This window comes from Populus alba, chromosome 10 (genome assembly GCF_005239225.2).
Source record: "Populus alba chromosome 10, ASM523922v2, whole genome shotgun sequence".
NCBI lineage: Eukaryota > Viridiplantae > Streptophyta > Magnoliopsida > Malpighiales > Salicaceae > Populus > Populus alba.
This window is the reverse complement of record NC_133293.1, coordinates 13,770,958-13,789,002: the sequence shown is the minus strand read 5'-3', so window position 1 is coordinate 13,789,002 and position 18,045 is coordinate 13,770,958. Positions and strand designations below refer to the sequence as shown.

General features: G+C 33.8%; 2 protein-coding genes across 2 annotated transcripts; one reads left to right on the top strand and one right to left on the bottom strand.

Annotated features, from left to right (window-relative positions):
* The first annotated feature begins 6,419 nt into the window (after positions 1-6,419).
* On the top strand, positions 6,420-10,551 carry LOC118048000 (ubiquitin receptor RAD23d). Its single transcript, XM_035057504.2, has 12 exons — positions 6,420-6,585; positions 7,000-7,161; positions 7,552-7,605; positions 7,839-7,900; positions 8,014-8,097; positions 8,268-8,445; positions 9,125-9,274; positions 9,361-9,429; positions 9,526-9,573; positions 9,644-9,753; positions 9,834-9,912; positions 10,120-10,551. The coding sequence occupies exons 1-12, from the start codon at positions 6,520-6,522 to the stop codon at positions 10,234-10,236; spliced, it is 1,179 nt and encodes a 392-aa protein (XP_034913395.1). The 5' UTR covers positions 6,420-6,519; the 3' UTR covers positions 10,237-10,551.
* Positions 10,552-15,563: 5,012 nt separating this feature from the next.
* Positions 15,564-16,647, bottom strand: LOC118048011 (uncharacterized). Its single transcript, XM_035057515.2, has one exon. The coding sequence runs from the start codon at positions 16,503-16,505 to the stop codon at positions 15,936-15,938; it is 570 nt and encodes a 189-aa protein (XP_034913406.1). The 5' UTR covers positions 16,506-16,647; the 3' UTR covers positions 15,564-15,935.
* Positions 16,648-18,045: the final 1,398 nt, after the last annotated feature.

The following is an 18,045-nucleotide window of genomic DNA, read 5'->3' as shown; positions in this document are numbered from 1 at the left end:
TGGAGTGCTGGTCACAGTATAGCCACTCCGTTCTTGGCTTCATAATTTGATTTTTGACTCGTATTATACTAATTTATTGCAGACGGATAGTTCATGCAAACTGTGACCTTCTTCTTCTTCTTCTTCTTTTAAGGTAATAGAATGCATGAAAACACCTAATACATACAAGAGAACTAGAATGATAAATGTGACCTGAATGACGATAAATTAATAGATTAATTCCACGCACAATTTACGCTAGTTAGTGTGCCCCAATACGGTGCGTACACGCGTTGCCGCATACAGCACGTAGTAATCAGTCTATAACCACGCCGTACCCATGCAGAACCCACAGCTTGATCAACTTTTTTAATTACGAACAGTGGTCTCTATTTCTTTTTAATCTTTGATCGCTGATCACTCACCACGGCGCTGGCGCTCCCACAAAATGCTCTCGACACACTGTTTTCTTTTGCTTTTTGACACGCAAGACCTAACCGACCCTAAAGTCCTAGACCAATTTGGACAGAAATCCTATTCAGACAGACTTCATTTACAAGCACTACTGATCATATGTCGACTTCAATTCCTTGTATCGATCTATCATAGCTTCATTTAATTTCTAGCACAACTTCAATGGATTTCTGGATTCTGCATGATGTTAACATTGGTTCTTTTTGTTATTACTAGAAGTCTGAGTTATTAGAGAAGAACTACATCTGCTTTAGCTGCAAGAGCACTCAAGCCTAGATGATATAACATCATGTATAAGGTGTTTGGTTTCTAAGTGTTGGTTATCGGGTTTAATAATTGTTTTCTCTAATTATATATAAAGAGACATAATCCATATAAAATAATAATTTTTTTAATATTTAAAGAATATAATTTTTTTTTCTCTTTTTCCATCTTAATTCTCTATATTAACTTGATAAGATTTATAAAGATATTCATACTGTGAACTATCATTTTAATCTTGGTAATTGAAGTGGTATTGAAATAATTAATATAAAAATAAAAAAAATAAAATTCTCACAAATAAATTTTTTTTTTTATTTACACATAGAAATGTGAGAATAATATTTCCTAGGAGTAAGTGAAGCATGGGCCATGTCAAGCTTTTCAAAAGCACAGTAATGGAAGGAATTGATCGTAACTTTTTATAATAAAGATATAGCAGTACTGGTCCTCTCATTGGGACGGATTCTCACTAGTCCATTTCACCGAGGCTCTTTTTGCTGTCTAATATTCCTGTTCTGAGTTGTGTGTGTGTTTAGGACAAGAAAACCAGACAACAGTTCTAGAGCGTTTTTATGATCAGAGGCGGAACAGATAAAGCAGCTGAACACAATGCACATGCACTTTGTAAAGGGTTTAAAATGGCCTGTGTTTGAGGCTGAGACGGAAGCATTTACTGATTCGATTCGATATTTTAACGCACATGCCTTTTAAAAAGAAGAGACAGTCCAGTTTTTTAGCAAAAGCACATCCAATAGAAAAGGAAAATTGGTCTTAGAAAATTAGAGCATAAAGGTTGTTCTAGAAAACACTGTAAAGAAACTTGAGAGTTGAGATCATCAGTGGACTGTCTTGAGATTTGATTGATTTTGGCTTAGTGTTCTATAAATGCTTGTCTACATGTTGGAGTTTTTTTTCAATGTTGCAAGATACAAGAAAAGAAGAAGAAGAATAATAACATATTTCAAAACTTATTTAGAAAAATTAGATAGTTTAGCAAACCACAAATTTTATATTTGATTCTATTAAAAAGATAGCAGAGGCAAATTTTGTCTTGAGATTTGATTGATTTTGGCTTGGTGTATATATGTCTATTTATATGTTAAAGGTTTTTTTCCAAAGTAGCACGGTAAAAAAAAATAACATGGTTCAAAACTCATTTAGAAAAATAATATAATTTAGTGAATCAAACTTTAAGGGTTATGTTTTTAATCACATCTTATATAGTTTCTTAAAATGAACTCGTGAAAGCTATTTTAAAATTTAAGTATTTGAATTTAAAAAATAAATCAAACTTTAAAAGAACAAGTGTTTATACAAGAATAAGTGATACAAACTCTGTTTTTATACAAGAGTTATGTTTTTTTTAATGCAAGATGAGTTTGATATAAGATATGATTAAAAATATTTCAGAAAAAGAAAATATTATATATTCTTGAACTTAAAATTAAAATAGAGTGTATAATATTGTAATGTAAGCATGTGTAAATTTTAAGTTCAAATGATTTTTATTTAAGAATATATATTAAAAAATAATATAAATTATATTTTAAAAACATACCTAACAATTTAAAATATTAAATTAAGATAAATTGGTTGAGTCTCCATCTCTGACAGCAAAAGTAGAAAGTGAGAACAAGAATATAACAAATTGCCATCTGGGCTGGACCTGTTAATGTTGATTTTAACCACTCAGGGATATTTGGGGCCATGAGTCTCCATCTCTGCAAATATATATGCATGCTCTTTGGACCACGATATATCTTTCTGGGTTTTTTTGGACTCGACCGAGAGCATGCATGAATCGAATGTACGTTAATGGGGCAAGATTTAGGGTGGATAACTAGATAATTTGTTAGGAAATTAAAACTTAAAAGAATTAGAAAAATAAATGCAACAAAAAAAATTTATTTCTTTTTTCAATATTAAATATTAAATCAATAGCTAAAAACAATAATAGAAATAATTAGAAATAAAAGTAAATATGTAAAAGAGCAAGGATTTAGAAAACATCTAGGGTAAAGAAAAAACACTTTATTTGCACAAGGGTAATTTTATATGTAATAATGTTTCTCTACAAGATACGATAATTTGTTATAATTTTTGGACATTGTAAAAAAATTCCAAAATTTTTAAACATTATTTTTTTTTCACTTAAGTGAATAAAGTATAAGAAATGAAGTGTAATAAAACTTAAAAGGAATACATAAAAAAAAAAAGTTTTAAATTACGTGTAGAGATATGTGAGAAATTAAGTAAAATGAGAGTATTTTTAAGAATTTCTGATAGTGCGAAAATATCCTAGACATGTGTGTGTGATTGAAGATATGGTTACTAAATATATTTAAAATAATTAAATACAATAAATTATTTTAATCTACTGATTAATTCAGTAAAATTTATTAATTACTAAAAAAAATATTATTAATTATAATTTTCAATCTTGATCCTAATATACAGGGTAATTAGTTATTACATATTCACCACAATGTAATATTCCAATGCATTTGCATTGCCTTCTGAGACAGTATCTCGCATTCTCACCTCTTTTTACTGTATAAATTCCCAGATCTGGGTTAATTTTACCCTATTCGAGCATCATTTGATTACATAATCTTAAATACAAACCGATTAATGTTGAGCCCTCACGTGCTATTTTGACGATCACAAACCCTGTGTTTTGCTCTTGCAGTTTGTTTGAGTGGGCCTGGGTTTTTTCAAGCCAGCTGACTGGGACCGCAGCACAAACAAGGCCATGGATTAGCTTGCTATGGCCCAATCTCAAGATAAAATCAAGAAGTCTAGAACTCAAGCCCAAGACCAAAACCAAGTTATCTCTCTAGTCAAAGCCCAGAGCCTCCTTATGCGAAGTGCTCAGCAAATCCCATCCAGCAGCCTCGTTGTTCAAGAAGCTGAGATATGCTCTGGAAAGTTTGAAGACAGTCTCTTCTCCCTCAGACAAATTTTACGTGAGAAAAGATTCTCCCTAAGACAGTTTCTAAAGCTTCCCCTCCTTTTATGTACCTTATCCAACGTATAGAAAATCTATCAATCATCAAGAGCTCTCTTGAAAATATGCTTCTCTATAATCAAATTAGCTGTGAAATCATTTCCCTCGAATTTACTTATATTATGTCCCTGGGTATACATGTCCTTGCTCTCATAAAATGGTGTGCAGTGATTTTGAAAAATCCTCAATAGCATTCATATCCTGAGCCTAAAAACGAGCCGTACTCTCTTTATCTCAAATTGTTGAAAATATGTGCTGTGTGATTTTGAAAATAGTGATTTTGAAAATATGCTTCTCTATAATCAAATTGTTGAATTAATGTGCTGTGTGCAGCAAGGTGTGCTTCACTTTGAAAATAACACGATGTACTGTTGTATTCAATCTCAACCTTACAGTTGTAAAAAAATGAAATCGAAACTGCGAAAATTCTCTCCGTTATAAAAGAGAGAAACTTTTTTTTACCAAACATTGTTTCAAACAGACCTTTAATACCTCGATGCTCCGTTCGGAAAACAAAAATCAATGACATAAAAGCTTTGTTGTGTTTGTTTCTCAAAAACTAATTTTTAAAATTTTTATATGTTTATTTGTTATTAAAAAAATTAGTAAATAAAAAACATTTTCCAATCAATAAAAAATATTTTCCAATCAAATAAAAATTTAACTTAGTTTCTTGGTTTTTTTTATTAATTAAAGATGGTTATGAGATTACGTATGGATTTGTTGATGATTTTTTTGTGTTTCTTAAATGTTTTCACGTTAAAAAAAAATTGAAAATAGTTTGTTCGGGTTCATAAAATTATTATTTGATTTTCAAGTTCATTTTACACCACCTGAAATGGTCAGAATACAACCAGTAGATGACGCATTATTTGTTGATTGTAGTGTGGTAATAAATGATGCTTCCTCGTCATTTCAGATGATTCATCATTTATTCTTGTTTTTTTAAAAAATAATAAGTGAGCAATATGTTATTTATGCATTCTAATAAAACAAATAAAAATGCTCAAATATGCATGCCTGACTTTTTGTCATGGACTAGGTTTATTGGCCTACCTAGGCCCAAGCACATGGCCTTTTATCGATCTTTATTTTTTCCCCATCAATTTTTAAAAATACAATTAAAGTAAATTAGTTAGATATATATCTAGGATACTATTGTATTTAATTTCATTCAAGTTTTACTCTTTTTTTAATAAAATTATAGCATTTTTTATAACACTAAGAAACATTTTTTTTAGAGCCCTTCATGATCTCTTTGTTTTATATATATATATATATAGTTTAATTAGGTGACTTTCATGCACTTGTTTTTTTTTTTATTATCATATAATTAAATAAAAATTATTTAAAAAAATAAAATTATTAAATATAATTGAGTTAATGATCTGATTCGTGGATTTAATGAATAAACCCAAGTCGATTTGAAAAGTCATCATCTCAATATTTTTTAAAAATTGAAGTGATGACATCCCATGGACTTAGGTTTGATATAAAAAGGCATCGCCTCAGTATTTAAATAAAAAATCAATCATAGAGTCTTGAGTTTTTTTGAAGTTAAATTGAGTATTGATCGAGTTTACTAGATAATGTCTAGACCCCACCAAATCAACCTTGTCATATTGTGTAAAATTTAAAATGATTTAATTTTAAAACTTGAGCTAGACAAGTAGTCGGGTTAGGGGATCTCGAGATTAACTTGTTGAGCTGAGTTGGGTTTGGTAACATTAACAAAGAGTTTCATATCACAGCAAGTAAACAATAAATATTCCTCATGTTTTTTTTAATGCATTCACATTAAAATTATCATGATATTTTTTTTTTTTAAACTCTATTCTTAAATATTTTCTTAAAAAATAGATGGTATGGTAAAATATTATCAAAAAAATTGATCCTGTCAATGAACAAAAGAGTTCTAATTAAAAAGACATCTTTTTATTTTATTTTAAATTGTTTAGTTTTTTCATGTCTCTTTTAATTGCTTTTATTTTCTATTAAATAAATGAAATATAAAAAAACAACAGAGGTAATAAATATTAATAAAAAAAATGAGGAATTATACTATTAAATTGTTTTGTTTTGGTGAAATTTAATTATTGATATTTTTATATAAAATAATTTATAGCCATATAAAAAAATAAAAAAATTATTAGAGGGATCTTGTGATATAAATTAGAGATTTTAATAATTATCTATCACTTACTTTCTCAATCTAGTTCTTAGTTAGAGTTATTATTAACTCATGTATTATTTGGTTATTGTTTTTTTAAATAGTTGAAAATAATATATTTTTTTAAAAAATTTATATTAATATATTAAAATTATAGAAAAAATTAATAATTTTTTTAATAAAAAATAATTTAAAAAAACAAGTTAGAATCACAAAATCACATTCGATTAACAGTTACTATCCCTGCACACAAACCGCTCACTTCCTTGCCTTACTCTACAGCAAACCACACAGCACACACGTCACGCCATGTAGGACGACCTGGGTCACCCTCGCCATATGGCAATACCTCACCCGTCCGACCCAACTCACACCCCGCGTGTCTCCACCAGATCTTTCCCAAACCTCAGCGAATTGTTTTTTTTTTACAACCTTCTTGACATTAATTGACAGAATTACCCTCGGATATTCCTTCCTTGTTTGTGTTTGTGCCTGCATACCTTTAAGTCTTTAACATCGCACTTTTGGGTACAGTAGCAGTATATATACAACAAGAGCCCTTGCGGATCGGGGGAGTGAATTAAAATCCGGTCGAGAGTGGAGATCGTGAAGAAGAAGAAGAAGGATGAAGATTTTTGTTAAGACTTTGAAAGGCAGCACTTTTGACATCGAAGTTAAACCTGGAGACACGGTTCGCATCTGTTCTTTAATTTTTCTGTTTACGTCTGCAATTCTAATTCAATTATCTAGGGTTTTTCTTAACCATTACTTTTTAATTACGATTTGTTCTTCTTCTCGTGTCTTGTAATTGAATTGCCTAATTGTGGAATTGAATTAAGATTCAAAATTGTTGCGATTTTTCTTATCTGTAGCAGTTTTTAGTTTTAATTCAAGCTGCTGCGTGTTTTCGGTTGTGATTTTGGGAATTGAGTGGACTGATGCTCCTATTGTGTGAATTGAGGTTTTCTTTCCGTTGTTTTTGTCGGAATTATACCTCCTGGGTTGTGTTAGTTGCTTGGCACTATAATTTGATTTTTTAATTTTATTTTGTCTTGTTTGTTCTGTTTTTTTATTGCAATTTGGTTTTATTTTATGCTGTGTACAGGTTGCTGATGTAAAAAAGAACATAGAAACAGCTCAAGGGGCATCTGTTTATCCCGCTGAACAGCAAATGCTTATCTATCAGGGGAAAGTTCTTAAAGATGACACCACGTTAGGTGAAAATAAAGTTGCTGAAAATAGTTTTGTTGTTATCATGTTATCGAAGGTGAGATTTGCTTCTCTTGTGTGCTCCTTTTGAAATCTGTGTCCTCTACATTTAATTTGACCTTGCAAGAGATGCACTCACGACACCAGCAAAATACTTGTTGTGTTTCTACTTATTGTTTGGTTTCTTAGACCGGAGAATAGCAATGTATCTTGTCACGTTGTACCCATCCTGTGTTAAACTATTAATTTCATCCATGCATACATACATTGTATTTGAGCAAGTGGTTTAGAGTTATGTTTATGCTTTGTATGCGTGAAACTATTTATCTCAACACTCTCCTTTTGCTACTTTCTCCAAATATCATTGATCAATGTTGTGTTGTGACATTTATATTTTTCAGGTTTTCTACTTGGTTTTTTTCTAAATGTTTGCTTTAAAAATTGTCAGGCTAAGAGCTCATCTGGTGAGGGCTCAACTACATCAGCTGCTCCTACCCCTAAGGTAATAACACTGTAGTTGTAGTTTCTGATGCCTTTGCAACTTGCAGTAAACAGCTCAAAGTACAAGGGCTTCAATTTGCACTATTGCTTCTATGGGAAGCCCCTGGCAATTCATTTATAAAGTTTTTGTTACCTGCACACTGGCCAGAATGTTTTATCGGTCTCAATTAGAAATATTTGTTTCCCCCCTCTCCCTCATATTCACTGTCTTGAATTAAACTGGCGCTTGTGCAGGCACCCACAACAAGTGCCCCGGTCTCAACAGCACCTCCAGCTTCCACAGTGACTTCTGCATTGTGAGTCTAAAGGGTTCCATGCCAATTCTGTCTGCAAATTTGTTGACTTCTCTAAGATTCTAACATCTTGCATTCTGTTATCTGCTCATTTTGTATATGTTTTTACTTAACAGGCCAACATCTGTACCTTCCCCTGCTCCAGCTCCGGCTCCGGCTCCGGCTCCAGCTCCAGCTCCGGCTTCTTCAGTTATTGCTGAGTGTGTATTTTATTCTTCTTTAGATCTTTGTTTAGTGGTCTGGCATGTTTGAACCGTGGAATGTGCCTTTAATCCTTTTTTTTTCCTTTGATACCTCCCTCTCCCATTTTTTTTGTGCAACATAGCTCCTTTTTTTTTTATTGTAATTTTGGTATTATTTGTTGAATCAGATCAGAGTCTGATGTATATGGCCAAGCAGCATCTAATCTTGTTGCGGGAAATAACTTGGAGGGAGCAGTCCAGCAAATCCTTGATATGGGTGGAGGTTCTTGGGATAGAGATACTGTTGTTCGTGCTCTTCGTGCTGCTTACAATAATCCAGAGAGAGCCGTTGAATATTTATACACTGTAAGTTTTGTCTGTCTATGACATTCTTTTAATTCTTTTTCTTTCTGGGGAAAGACAGTGGATTTATTTGTTTGTTATTTCATTTATGAAAAAAGACATTCATCAAAATGCTGGGTGGGTTTTGCTTGTGTTGCAATAAGGTTCAGGAGAGGACCTACTATTGCCCAGAAGTTTTGTTTGGTGCATGTTTATGTGATATTTATTTTACCAAAGATTATGATTGAAGAACTTTACATGTAGTTACGTAAGTACTTGCATGCATTCTAATTAATGAAGAAGTTAATGTGCTACATAATTGATGCTGTACTTTATATCTAGTTAACATGGAATGTGAATGCATTCCATTTCACAATATCTTATTAGAAGTAAGGAGCTGCGTGGAGTTGCATGAATCAAATTGTTCTTTTGAATGATTTTGAATTTTGAAGAATTGACTGGGAAGCAGTTCTTAATAAGAACAATTTTTTTCGTTAATTTCTTTATGAAGTTGCTGTTGATTTTAGTTTTTCATGTCCTCTGTTCATTACTTTTGCTCAAACATCCAAGTCCCAGGAGGGTCTCTTAAGTAGAAGTTTCATTTCCAAGTTACTTTTTAAATGTTCTGCATGTTTAGAGCACTCCCTTATATTTGTGTCGTTTTCAATCTTGTTGTTTCAACTTTGGTAATTGCAAATATCAGGGTATCCCAGAACAAGCAGAAGCCCCACCTGCGGCTCAAGTCCCTGTAAGCGAGCAAGCTCCTGCAACCCAGCCTCGGCAGCAGCCAGCACAACCAACTACAGCTCCTGCTGGTGGACCAAATGCAAATCCTTTAGATCTCTTCCCCCAGGTAGTTGTCATGTATATAACTATTGATCAATTATGTAAGATTTTCTGGGTGGTTGACTCTAAAAGTTATGTTTTTTCCCCTCAAAGGGCCTTCCCAACATTGGTTCAGGGGCTGCTGAAGCAGGAACTCTTGATTTTTTGAGGAACAGTCAACAGGTTTCTCTCTCTTTCTCTCTGCCTGTTTGTCAACTGATTCCTTTTGACTGATGCATAGCCAATGGTTCTGAATCTTTGTTCTGTGATTATTGCCAGTTCCAAGCCTTGCGAGCTATGGTGCAGGCTAACCCACAGATACTGCAGGTTCTTTTGTTACCTCTTGTTATTTAATGTTCCCTCCAAAGAGGTTGTGTTAATTCCTTTTGTTTGACAGCCTATGCTCCAAGAACTGGGAAAACAAAATCCTCATTTAATGAGGCTCATTCAAGAGCACCAGGATGACTTTCTCCGCCTGATCAATGAACCTGTTGAAGGTGGAGAGGGGTAAGATCAATTTCTTTTTTTGTTTTTTTCCTATTAATTATGCTACATTGTTGTGCTCATTTGTTTTCATGTGCCTATAGGAACGTATCGGGGCCGCTTGCTGCAGCAATGCCGCAATCAGTAACAGTCACACCTGAGGAGCGCGAAGCAATAGAACGTGTAAGTTCTGCCTCTTTTTTACAATAACTGGAGTCTTGTAAACAGTTATTTGAAAGATTTTGATAACAGTACCTTTTAACTGTTGTTAGATGTCATTACATGTCTTGTTTTTTAAGTTGTGTGGATGGTTTGGGGGGCGCTTTTATCTACCAGGATGATTATCATTTAACCTGCTTTATTTTTTGTCATCTTTGGCACCCATTTCAGCTTGGAGCTATGGGTTTTGATCCTGCACTTGTTTTGGAGGTGTATTTTGCCTGCAACAAGAATGAGGAGCTGGCAGCCAACTACCTCTTAGATCACATACATGAGTTTGAGGATTGAATTTGGTGGAAATGTAGCCAATCCTTCCGTCCCCTTGATAAATTTACTTGCTATTTTTTCCCGTTTTCTATATTCCCCCAAGTTTGGGGTTTGGAGTAAAATGATGTGAAGTTTCTGGAAAGGGGAGACGTGTCACTCCCTATCCCGCGCTCTCCTTTGTTAGGTCTCTTATATTTTTATATAAATGGTCATCTTGGTAAATGGTAAATTTGACTTTTCTATGTAAATTTTATGATCTTTGTCTGGACTCTGGCGCCATCTATCAAATTCAATGAGAATTTACCAGGCTATGGTCCTAACCAGTAGTCTTACGCATGCTCAAATAGTTTGATGTGCTTAAATCTTCTTCTGTTTTTATGATGAGCACACACCTACCTGGGAAACTCGTCCTGCTATCTTGCTCTAAAGGATGAAAAGGCGTTGTTCACAACTCCGGCTGTTGAGAGAGCCCGTCTATGCAAGGGGGCGAGGGCACTGAGAAACTCCATAGCACCTTTACAACTTCTGTATATATCGATCTTCAATTGAGTTTCAGGAACAGGTATCTTCCAAGGTGCCTGCTATTGTTGTGTAGACGGAAAATTAGTCGTGTCCCAGGTTTAGTCGCGTGCACTGTTGCATCGTGCAACCTTTCAAACTGGAATGGTTTAAATGATATTTTTAATATTGCAACGGGAAATTGCTGTCAACCCAGGTGGCGGGATGTTTTTAATATTTTCAAGCTGGAATCGTGTCTTTTTTTTAAAAAAAAGTTGTTTTTTTTTCCAGCACAATCTGAAATAGAAGTGGTTTTGGATGTAAGAACAGGCACTTTATCAAAAAAAAAATGATCAAATTTCAAAAATTGCAGAACTTGAAACTCTGTTTTCTCTTGCTTCGAAGAACTTGATTAAAGATGTTGATATAAGTGACTGAAACTTTAAGAAGGAAACTGGGGACTATTAATAGTCTAAAGATGAGAAGAAAACTGGATTCCCTTTAAACTGGCTTGACGTCGGTGGATAAATTGGAATTAACTCAGAATTATATCTGAGTGTTATTTAAGCTTCCAATTAACCAATAAATTGAAATGAGATTTGCCAGCTAGTTTGAACTGAAAGTTTTTTGACATGATGTCATATGGATCATAACAAATTATGCTTGCCCTAAAATGAGAGATATACGAGGAGAGGATTATGATCTCATATAAAACTTAAATCCCAGTATTTTTAAACTTCAATAAATAAACACAAGTGGCTGAATTCACGTTATTTATTGCCCTCAAAAACGTATCTTTATACTTATTTAAAGAGGGAGGGGGGTGGAAAGAAAACAGTTTAGTATCTTAACTATTCATACTGACCCTGTATTATGATATATTGTCTCGGGATAAAAAAGATGATGACATCTACGATATAAACTTGTTTAACTGTGGAGATAGAGACAAAAAAAAAGGCTTTTTATCTCTATTCCAAGAACAATTTTTAGCTAATTTCTCGTTATTCTAAAAAAAGAGAAAAAGGATAGAGACAGAACTAGGTTAATTTTTTTTCACACGTGTTCCTTTAACCATATAACAATTTTAAAATAAAAAAAAACAGTGAGAATAAAAGAAACATGTCTTTTCTAGCACAGTTTGTTTTTGCATTTAAAATTGTATTTGAAAATGTTTGGCTTTGAAAAAAATATTTTTTAATGATTTTGAAAAAATGATTTTGATGTATGAATATAAAAAAATAAAAAAATATTAATATATCATCAAAAAATCCGCATCATAATCTTAATCACACACTAAAAATACCAACAAATCATCGACACGTGCATTGAGAAGTCTTGAAAGTTTTTGGGATTTGAATTCAAGGATAAAATCGATGTGGGTTGTTGATTTTGAAGAAATGAGACAAGATGGTGCAAATTAACTGTGGATGTTGATGGTGGCTGGATTGGATTGAAGATGGACATTGATGGGTGTTAATTTTGGGTAATGACTGGCGCTGGCTAGTTCTTTCTTCTTGTATTTTTTTTTTCAATTTAATTTTTTCTGGTAAGGAGATGGAGAATTTTACTGGTAGTGGTGAATATATTTTTATTTTCTTGCTTTCAAAATCTAAATACAGGTCGATTTAGTAAAAAATCACGTCTCGATCAATATTTAGAGTGTGTTTGGCAGTATGATAGCGGTTACTTTTCAAATAACTTTTCGTGCCGAAATGCATGCCAATAATATTTTTTTATTTTAAAAAAATTATTTTTGATATCAGCACATCAAAACGATTCAAAAAGTACAAACCACACTTAATTTTAACAAAACAAAAAAACTTTCAAATTTTTTGGGAACGCAAGTTGAACCACGTTTCCAAACACTATCTTAAATTGAATCAAATGTTTGATTTTCTGGTTACTTGTACTATAAGGGAAGTACGATTATTGGAGAATAAATGAAATACTTTTCTCAATCAACATTTAAATTGATACAAATGTTTGATTATCTAATTACTTATACTATAAGGATGGTACGAATCATTTAAGGTGTTGGAGAATTGACGAAATAGGGGTTAGGATTTTCCTCACGCGATATACTTTGTCGGCAGGGATAAGAGTACAATCCAGGAAAAGAGCTTGACGAGTTCGTGAAAATTCAATACAAGATTAAGCTTTCAACGTTTTAGGCTGTAATGTGACGGGTTGAACGTAAGTGTTTATCTTTGTTCTCAATTATTTCTGAAAAAACAAGTACGTTATTGAAACAAAAGGATCTTTTGATGTCTAAATTGATAAATATAATAGGAGAAAATTATACAAAGAGAGTAAACTAATGCGAGGAGCAGTAGAAACATACGTAGAAAGAGTAGCAAAGGCAATATATCTCGTAGAGCATGAAAAATAGTATTATAAATACCTTATAGTATAAGAAAGTTGTAGATATCCAATGGTGTGGAGTTGAGTTGCACAATTAGTTAAGTTGGTGCAGTCATTGATTAGTGCAGAGGTCGGTGGTTGGCATATAGAATGCGGAGAGCACCGTCGGGTGGTTTGAACTTTGAAGGTGTGTAAGTGTGCGAAGTGGGTGGTGCTTTTGAAGGCACAGTAGATACCGTGTCCGTGTGGCGCCCACTTTGACTTCTAGAAACTTGGAAAAAAAACAATGACTTTTGGATATTGGCGAGGGTGAGGCCATACAGCCAGGCGTTAGGCTGGAGATTCAGGCCATGACTTCTGAGGAATTTCCACCTCGCAAGCAACCTATCCTGAGCTGCCGTTGGGGGCATGGCCCAAACTGCAAGCAAAGAAAGAATTGCTTGACTTTTGGGCCATGGCCCAGACGGCAAGCCAAGTATATAAAAAAAACAAAAAAATTAGAGCTTGGATGTTAGAGATAAGAGTTAAGAACGTTGCGGCCACGTCTTCAGCTTTCGAATATGACGGGAACCCGGAATAATCGGCAAAAGGAATCCCAATAGTGCCGTTTAGCTTTAGGACTATTGCTAATTAGAATGGTATTTCTTTTGTGCTCGTGCAATGTTGTCCGAATTATTACCTAGCTAGCTTGAAGAAAACCCTAAATTAACTTCTGGGAACGGAGAATGAGAGAGGGGGGTAACATCAGCTTCAAAGCTTGACCATTAGTGGAGGCTTACAAGAACATATCATTAATTGGATGGCTTTTGAATCTTGGTGTCTTTTGTCTTGGTCAATTGTTGAAGCATCCACAAGTCTCGAGTGCCAATCCTTTTGCACATTGTATGTGTGTCTTTTTCTGAAGTCATCGCGACCCATTCTCATGCTTTTATTCTAACCCTAGAAAGTTCTTTGATTATACACCAATCCACCCCTTTGCCACTAATTAATGTGTAGCGTAAGCTGATTCGATTAAATAAACCGGACAACACGAAACTTGACAGACAACCCTTATCAATTGCTCTCTCGTCAATTTACCTTTGGATCCCTCTACTTCCCTCTCTCATTCATACTGGTCTTTGCTTTCAAGTAATATAGATTGAAGATGGCCATGTCCACAATAGTGTTATCGAAAATCGTTCCCGCCGATTGATGTGGAATGTTATTCACCTCGAAACTAATCCTCGATAACAAATCTCGTGTCAATTGACTTGGATGGATGTTATTCATCTCGAATATGATCCTCAATAACATGTCTCCTGTCGATTGACTTAGGATCTTATTCACCTTGAATCTGTTCCGAACTAGGTTAAGAGACGGTCAACATTATTCGACTCAAACTTGATTTATGAATTGGTTAATTTTCATCCAACTTGAATTAAAAAAATTAAAATAATATTTTTTTTATTGTTTTAATTTAAAAATAAATAAAATCTTTTTACTCCGCTCAATTGCTAAATAATTCAAAACAAATCTAGTCATTACTTTATTTTAAGTTATTGAAGTGACTCGTCCCTGTTTGTTTTTTTTTGTTTTAAAAATGTTTTTTAAAAAAATTTGAATAATTTTTTATTTTTTTATTAATTTCAAATTAATATATTTTTAGTATTTTTAAATTATTTTAATATGCTAATATCAAAAATAATTTTTTAAAAATAAAAAAAAATTATTAATATCAATTTTAATATGAAAAGTTATTTTTTAAATAAAAATTTATAAATTATACGTGTATACAAGTTGACCTACGCGTCCAGCAAAGTTTAAAAACAAATGCTATACAAAGGTACTTTTTTTATCATGTCTAATATCATGCCTCGTTTGAATAGAAATTTCCGGTGATATATTAATTACGGAGTATTTTCAATAATCTCTTGAAAGTTAACTTTTTAGCTACCATTTAAAACTCAAAAGGCAAGAAGAATGATCTTATATTGGCTTAATCCATTTAGAGGTTCATTAAGCTGGTTAAAAATTTGTTGTGGTTATACGAGTTGCATTTTATTTTACTTTAAATTGTTTTTTTTTAACAGGCAATAATTAAATTTAGATAAATTTTTTTTTTAACTCTGAATGTTAAGAAAAATTATGATTTTATATTTTTTAAATCATTTTAATATGCTGATGTTAAAAATAATTTTTAAAAAAATAAAAAACTATTATTAACATGTATTTCAGAAAAGCAACTGCCAAAAAGCAACCGCTACCGCGCTATTCTCTTAGGATGGGGCACGGCTACTAACCAACCAATGGGGCTACCTTACCGAACCCTGGTCATTCCATCCCCATAGAAGCTTGATGCTCGGGGATCACCATTAACAATTTTTCCAGTCTCATTTTGCAATATGAAGAACTTCAAATAATTTGCCAGGCCATGCCAAACAAAGCAGGATGTTATCTTCTTGGATAAGAACTTCTATTGTTTTCTCAAGAGAAGTTAGAGAGGCAGCTAATTAATCAACCCCTTTACAGCCAAGGGAATTAACTTGATTAAAGTTTATTCTGAAACATGGAACAGATTTTGCCAGAGTGGTTCAAATTCCCTGTATTTGCCGAGGAAAAGGGACAAGATTCTTCAATATAGCATCCAAGAGACTTCTAAAAAATTCATCGTCCCCGCCATCAATAAAAACAAAAAAAAAAAAAACAATTCCTCACTTGTAGCCACGGCATCTCTCATTTTCAGATTCTACGCCTACATATATATCCTTTTAAATTAATTCCTTTTTTCTAAAAATTAATAAAGTGAGATAATTTACAAAAATAATAGGGTAATGGTATCGTTTCATATTAACGACAACAGCCACCCTCCATTCCTTCTTTAATTACTCGGCCGGCATGCCACCGAACCGCCACGACAAATCCACAAACTCGGACGAGTCAAAGCAAGCATTAGAATACTCGAACAACCCATCATCGAACGCCACATACCTGCTATTATAATCAACGTCCCCTACTCCCATCCCGAACGAGTCATAAGTCGGAATCTGGTCCTCAAACCCCCATATCTCTCCACCGATTCCGGATGACTGGGCCGAGTCAACTCGGACCAACTCGGTCTCTTCTTCACCCTTGACCTCCTCGCTCGAGGAATTAATGGACGGGGGCAAGCCGAGCTCATCATCAGAAGCTTCTAGAAGGTACCCTAGATCAGGCCGGGACTCGCCGGATTCGGACGTCAGGTCGACGACAGGCATCGGAGATGTGGAACACGCGGATATCTCTAGCTCAAAACTCTTCATGACGGAGTCAAGATCCTGACCCAGGGAGTCAGGGTCGGAATCATCGAGGATACCCAATAAATCCTCCCTGATTTTCTTCACCTCCGGCAAATCCAACTCCAACTCGAACGCGTCATCCCTGACTCGCTTTTTATTGTTTTGCAGCTCTTCCATTGGGAAATATTTAGAACCAAACAACGATAAATTAAAATAAAGATGAGAAGTAACCCACTAGGGTTAGGCTTTGCTCTTTTCTTGAGATAACAGGAGAAAGGTATAATACTGCTGGGAGTGGTTGTGGCGAGAAGCGGAAAACAAATGAGAAGTTTATATAAGGAGACAACTTAGAGAGAGAAAGTGGGGCAAGAGAGAGAGAGTGATGATGTGAAAGGCAGGCGCGTGGTGGGTGCAAGAACAAAGGCCATCACGGACGTCTTACTTTTTTCTTTTTTTTTTTCTTTTTTTATTCGGTCCAGGCCCTCCAGGGGTTTCTATTTTCTAACCACTATGCTTTTTTTATTTTATTAATCGGTTTGAAATCTGTTCTTAAGTCCGGTCTGAGTGGGACCCATATGCCTAGTCAATCACGGCCTGTGCGTGGCTTTTCTCTCTCTTAGAAGTGTTTTTTTTTGGCTCGGCTCGGCTTTGCTTTGAAAGGGAGGTGGTGGTTGCATGGTTTGTGATTGGGTGCTGTTTGGTTGTTTGATAGGCTAATTAAATTTCAGGGTTAAGTTTTGAGGAGGGTTGTTTTGGTCATGTACAAATTTGGATTTATATAGTTGGGAATTAAATAAGATTTTTGTGAAGCTGGGCCTAGGTGGTGACTTGGACTTTCTATGTAAACTTTATGGAGGATAAGATAGTAATGAGAGCGCATTTGTGTGGATATATATATATATATATATATATATATATATGGAATAAGAATGGTGATGGTGACGGGCAGCATTACAACTAAAAAAAACACCTGTCATGTAAAAACGAGGGGAGAATCATAAGAAGAGTATCGACTATCGAATACACATTTAAAAACTTTTGTAAATCTAGTAATCTTGAAAGATTTGAAAGCACATTTTTGTTGCACGTTACTTTGTTTTTTCATGTTTTGGTGCGCACGGATTCTTGATGACGTTATATTTTCCTTTTGGATATAACACTCCTCGTAACTTTAGTCTTGTTTGGGATTGTGATGAAATAAAGATCTGTTAAATTTTTTTGTTTTTTTGTTTAAAATTAATTATTTTTTAAAATTTTTTAAATTGTTTTGATGTATTATATCAAAAAAAATTAAAAATAAAAAAATATGATTGTGCCAATGACTGATAACTATTTATTCCATATAAAGAGGACAATGACAAAAATACGATCAAATATGAATTTCTTGGGGGCAAAAAATTAGAAGGATGAACTTACTGGTTTGGTAAAAAAACGACGAATTATTTTAACCCTTCAGGCTATAGAAACGAGGTCGTTTCTTTTTTGTTTTTAGAACTCTGGCTGGAGCAATAGCTTCACCCGACATCTGGTCTTTGTCACTTAATTGCGTTTTGATGCCGCCTAGATAGGCAGCAATTTAGCCAATGGATATGGCACCTAGATTTTGGTAGTAGATTTGCGTCGAGTCTCCTTTCCAGTGTGAAGTTGCAAAATTCGACTAAATTACAAACTAGTTACTGTATATAATATGATTTTATGACTAGTCTTGGTTTTTAAA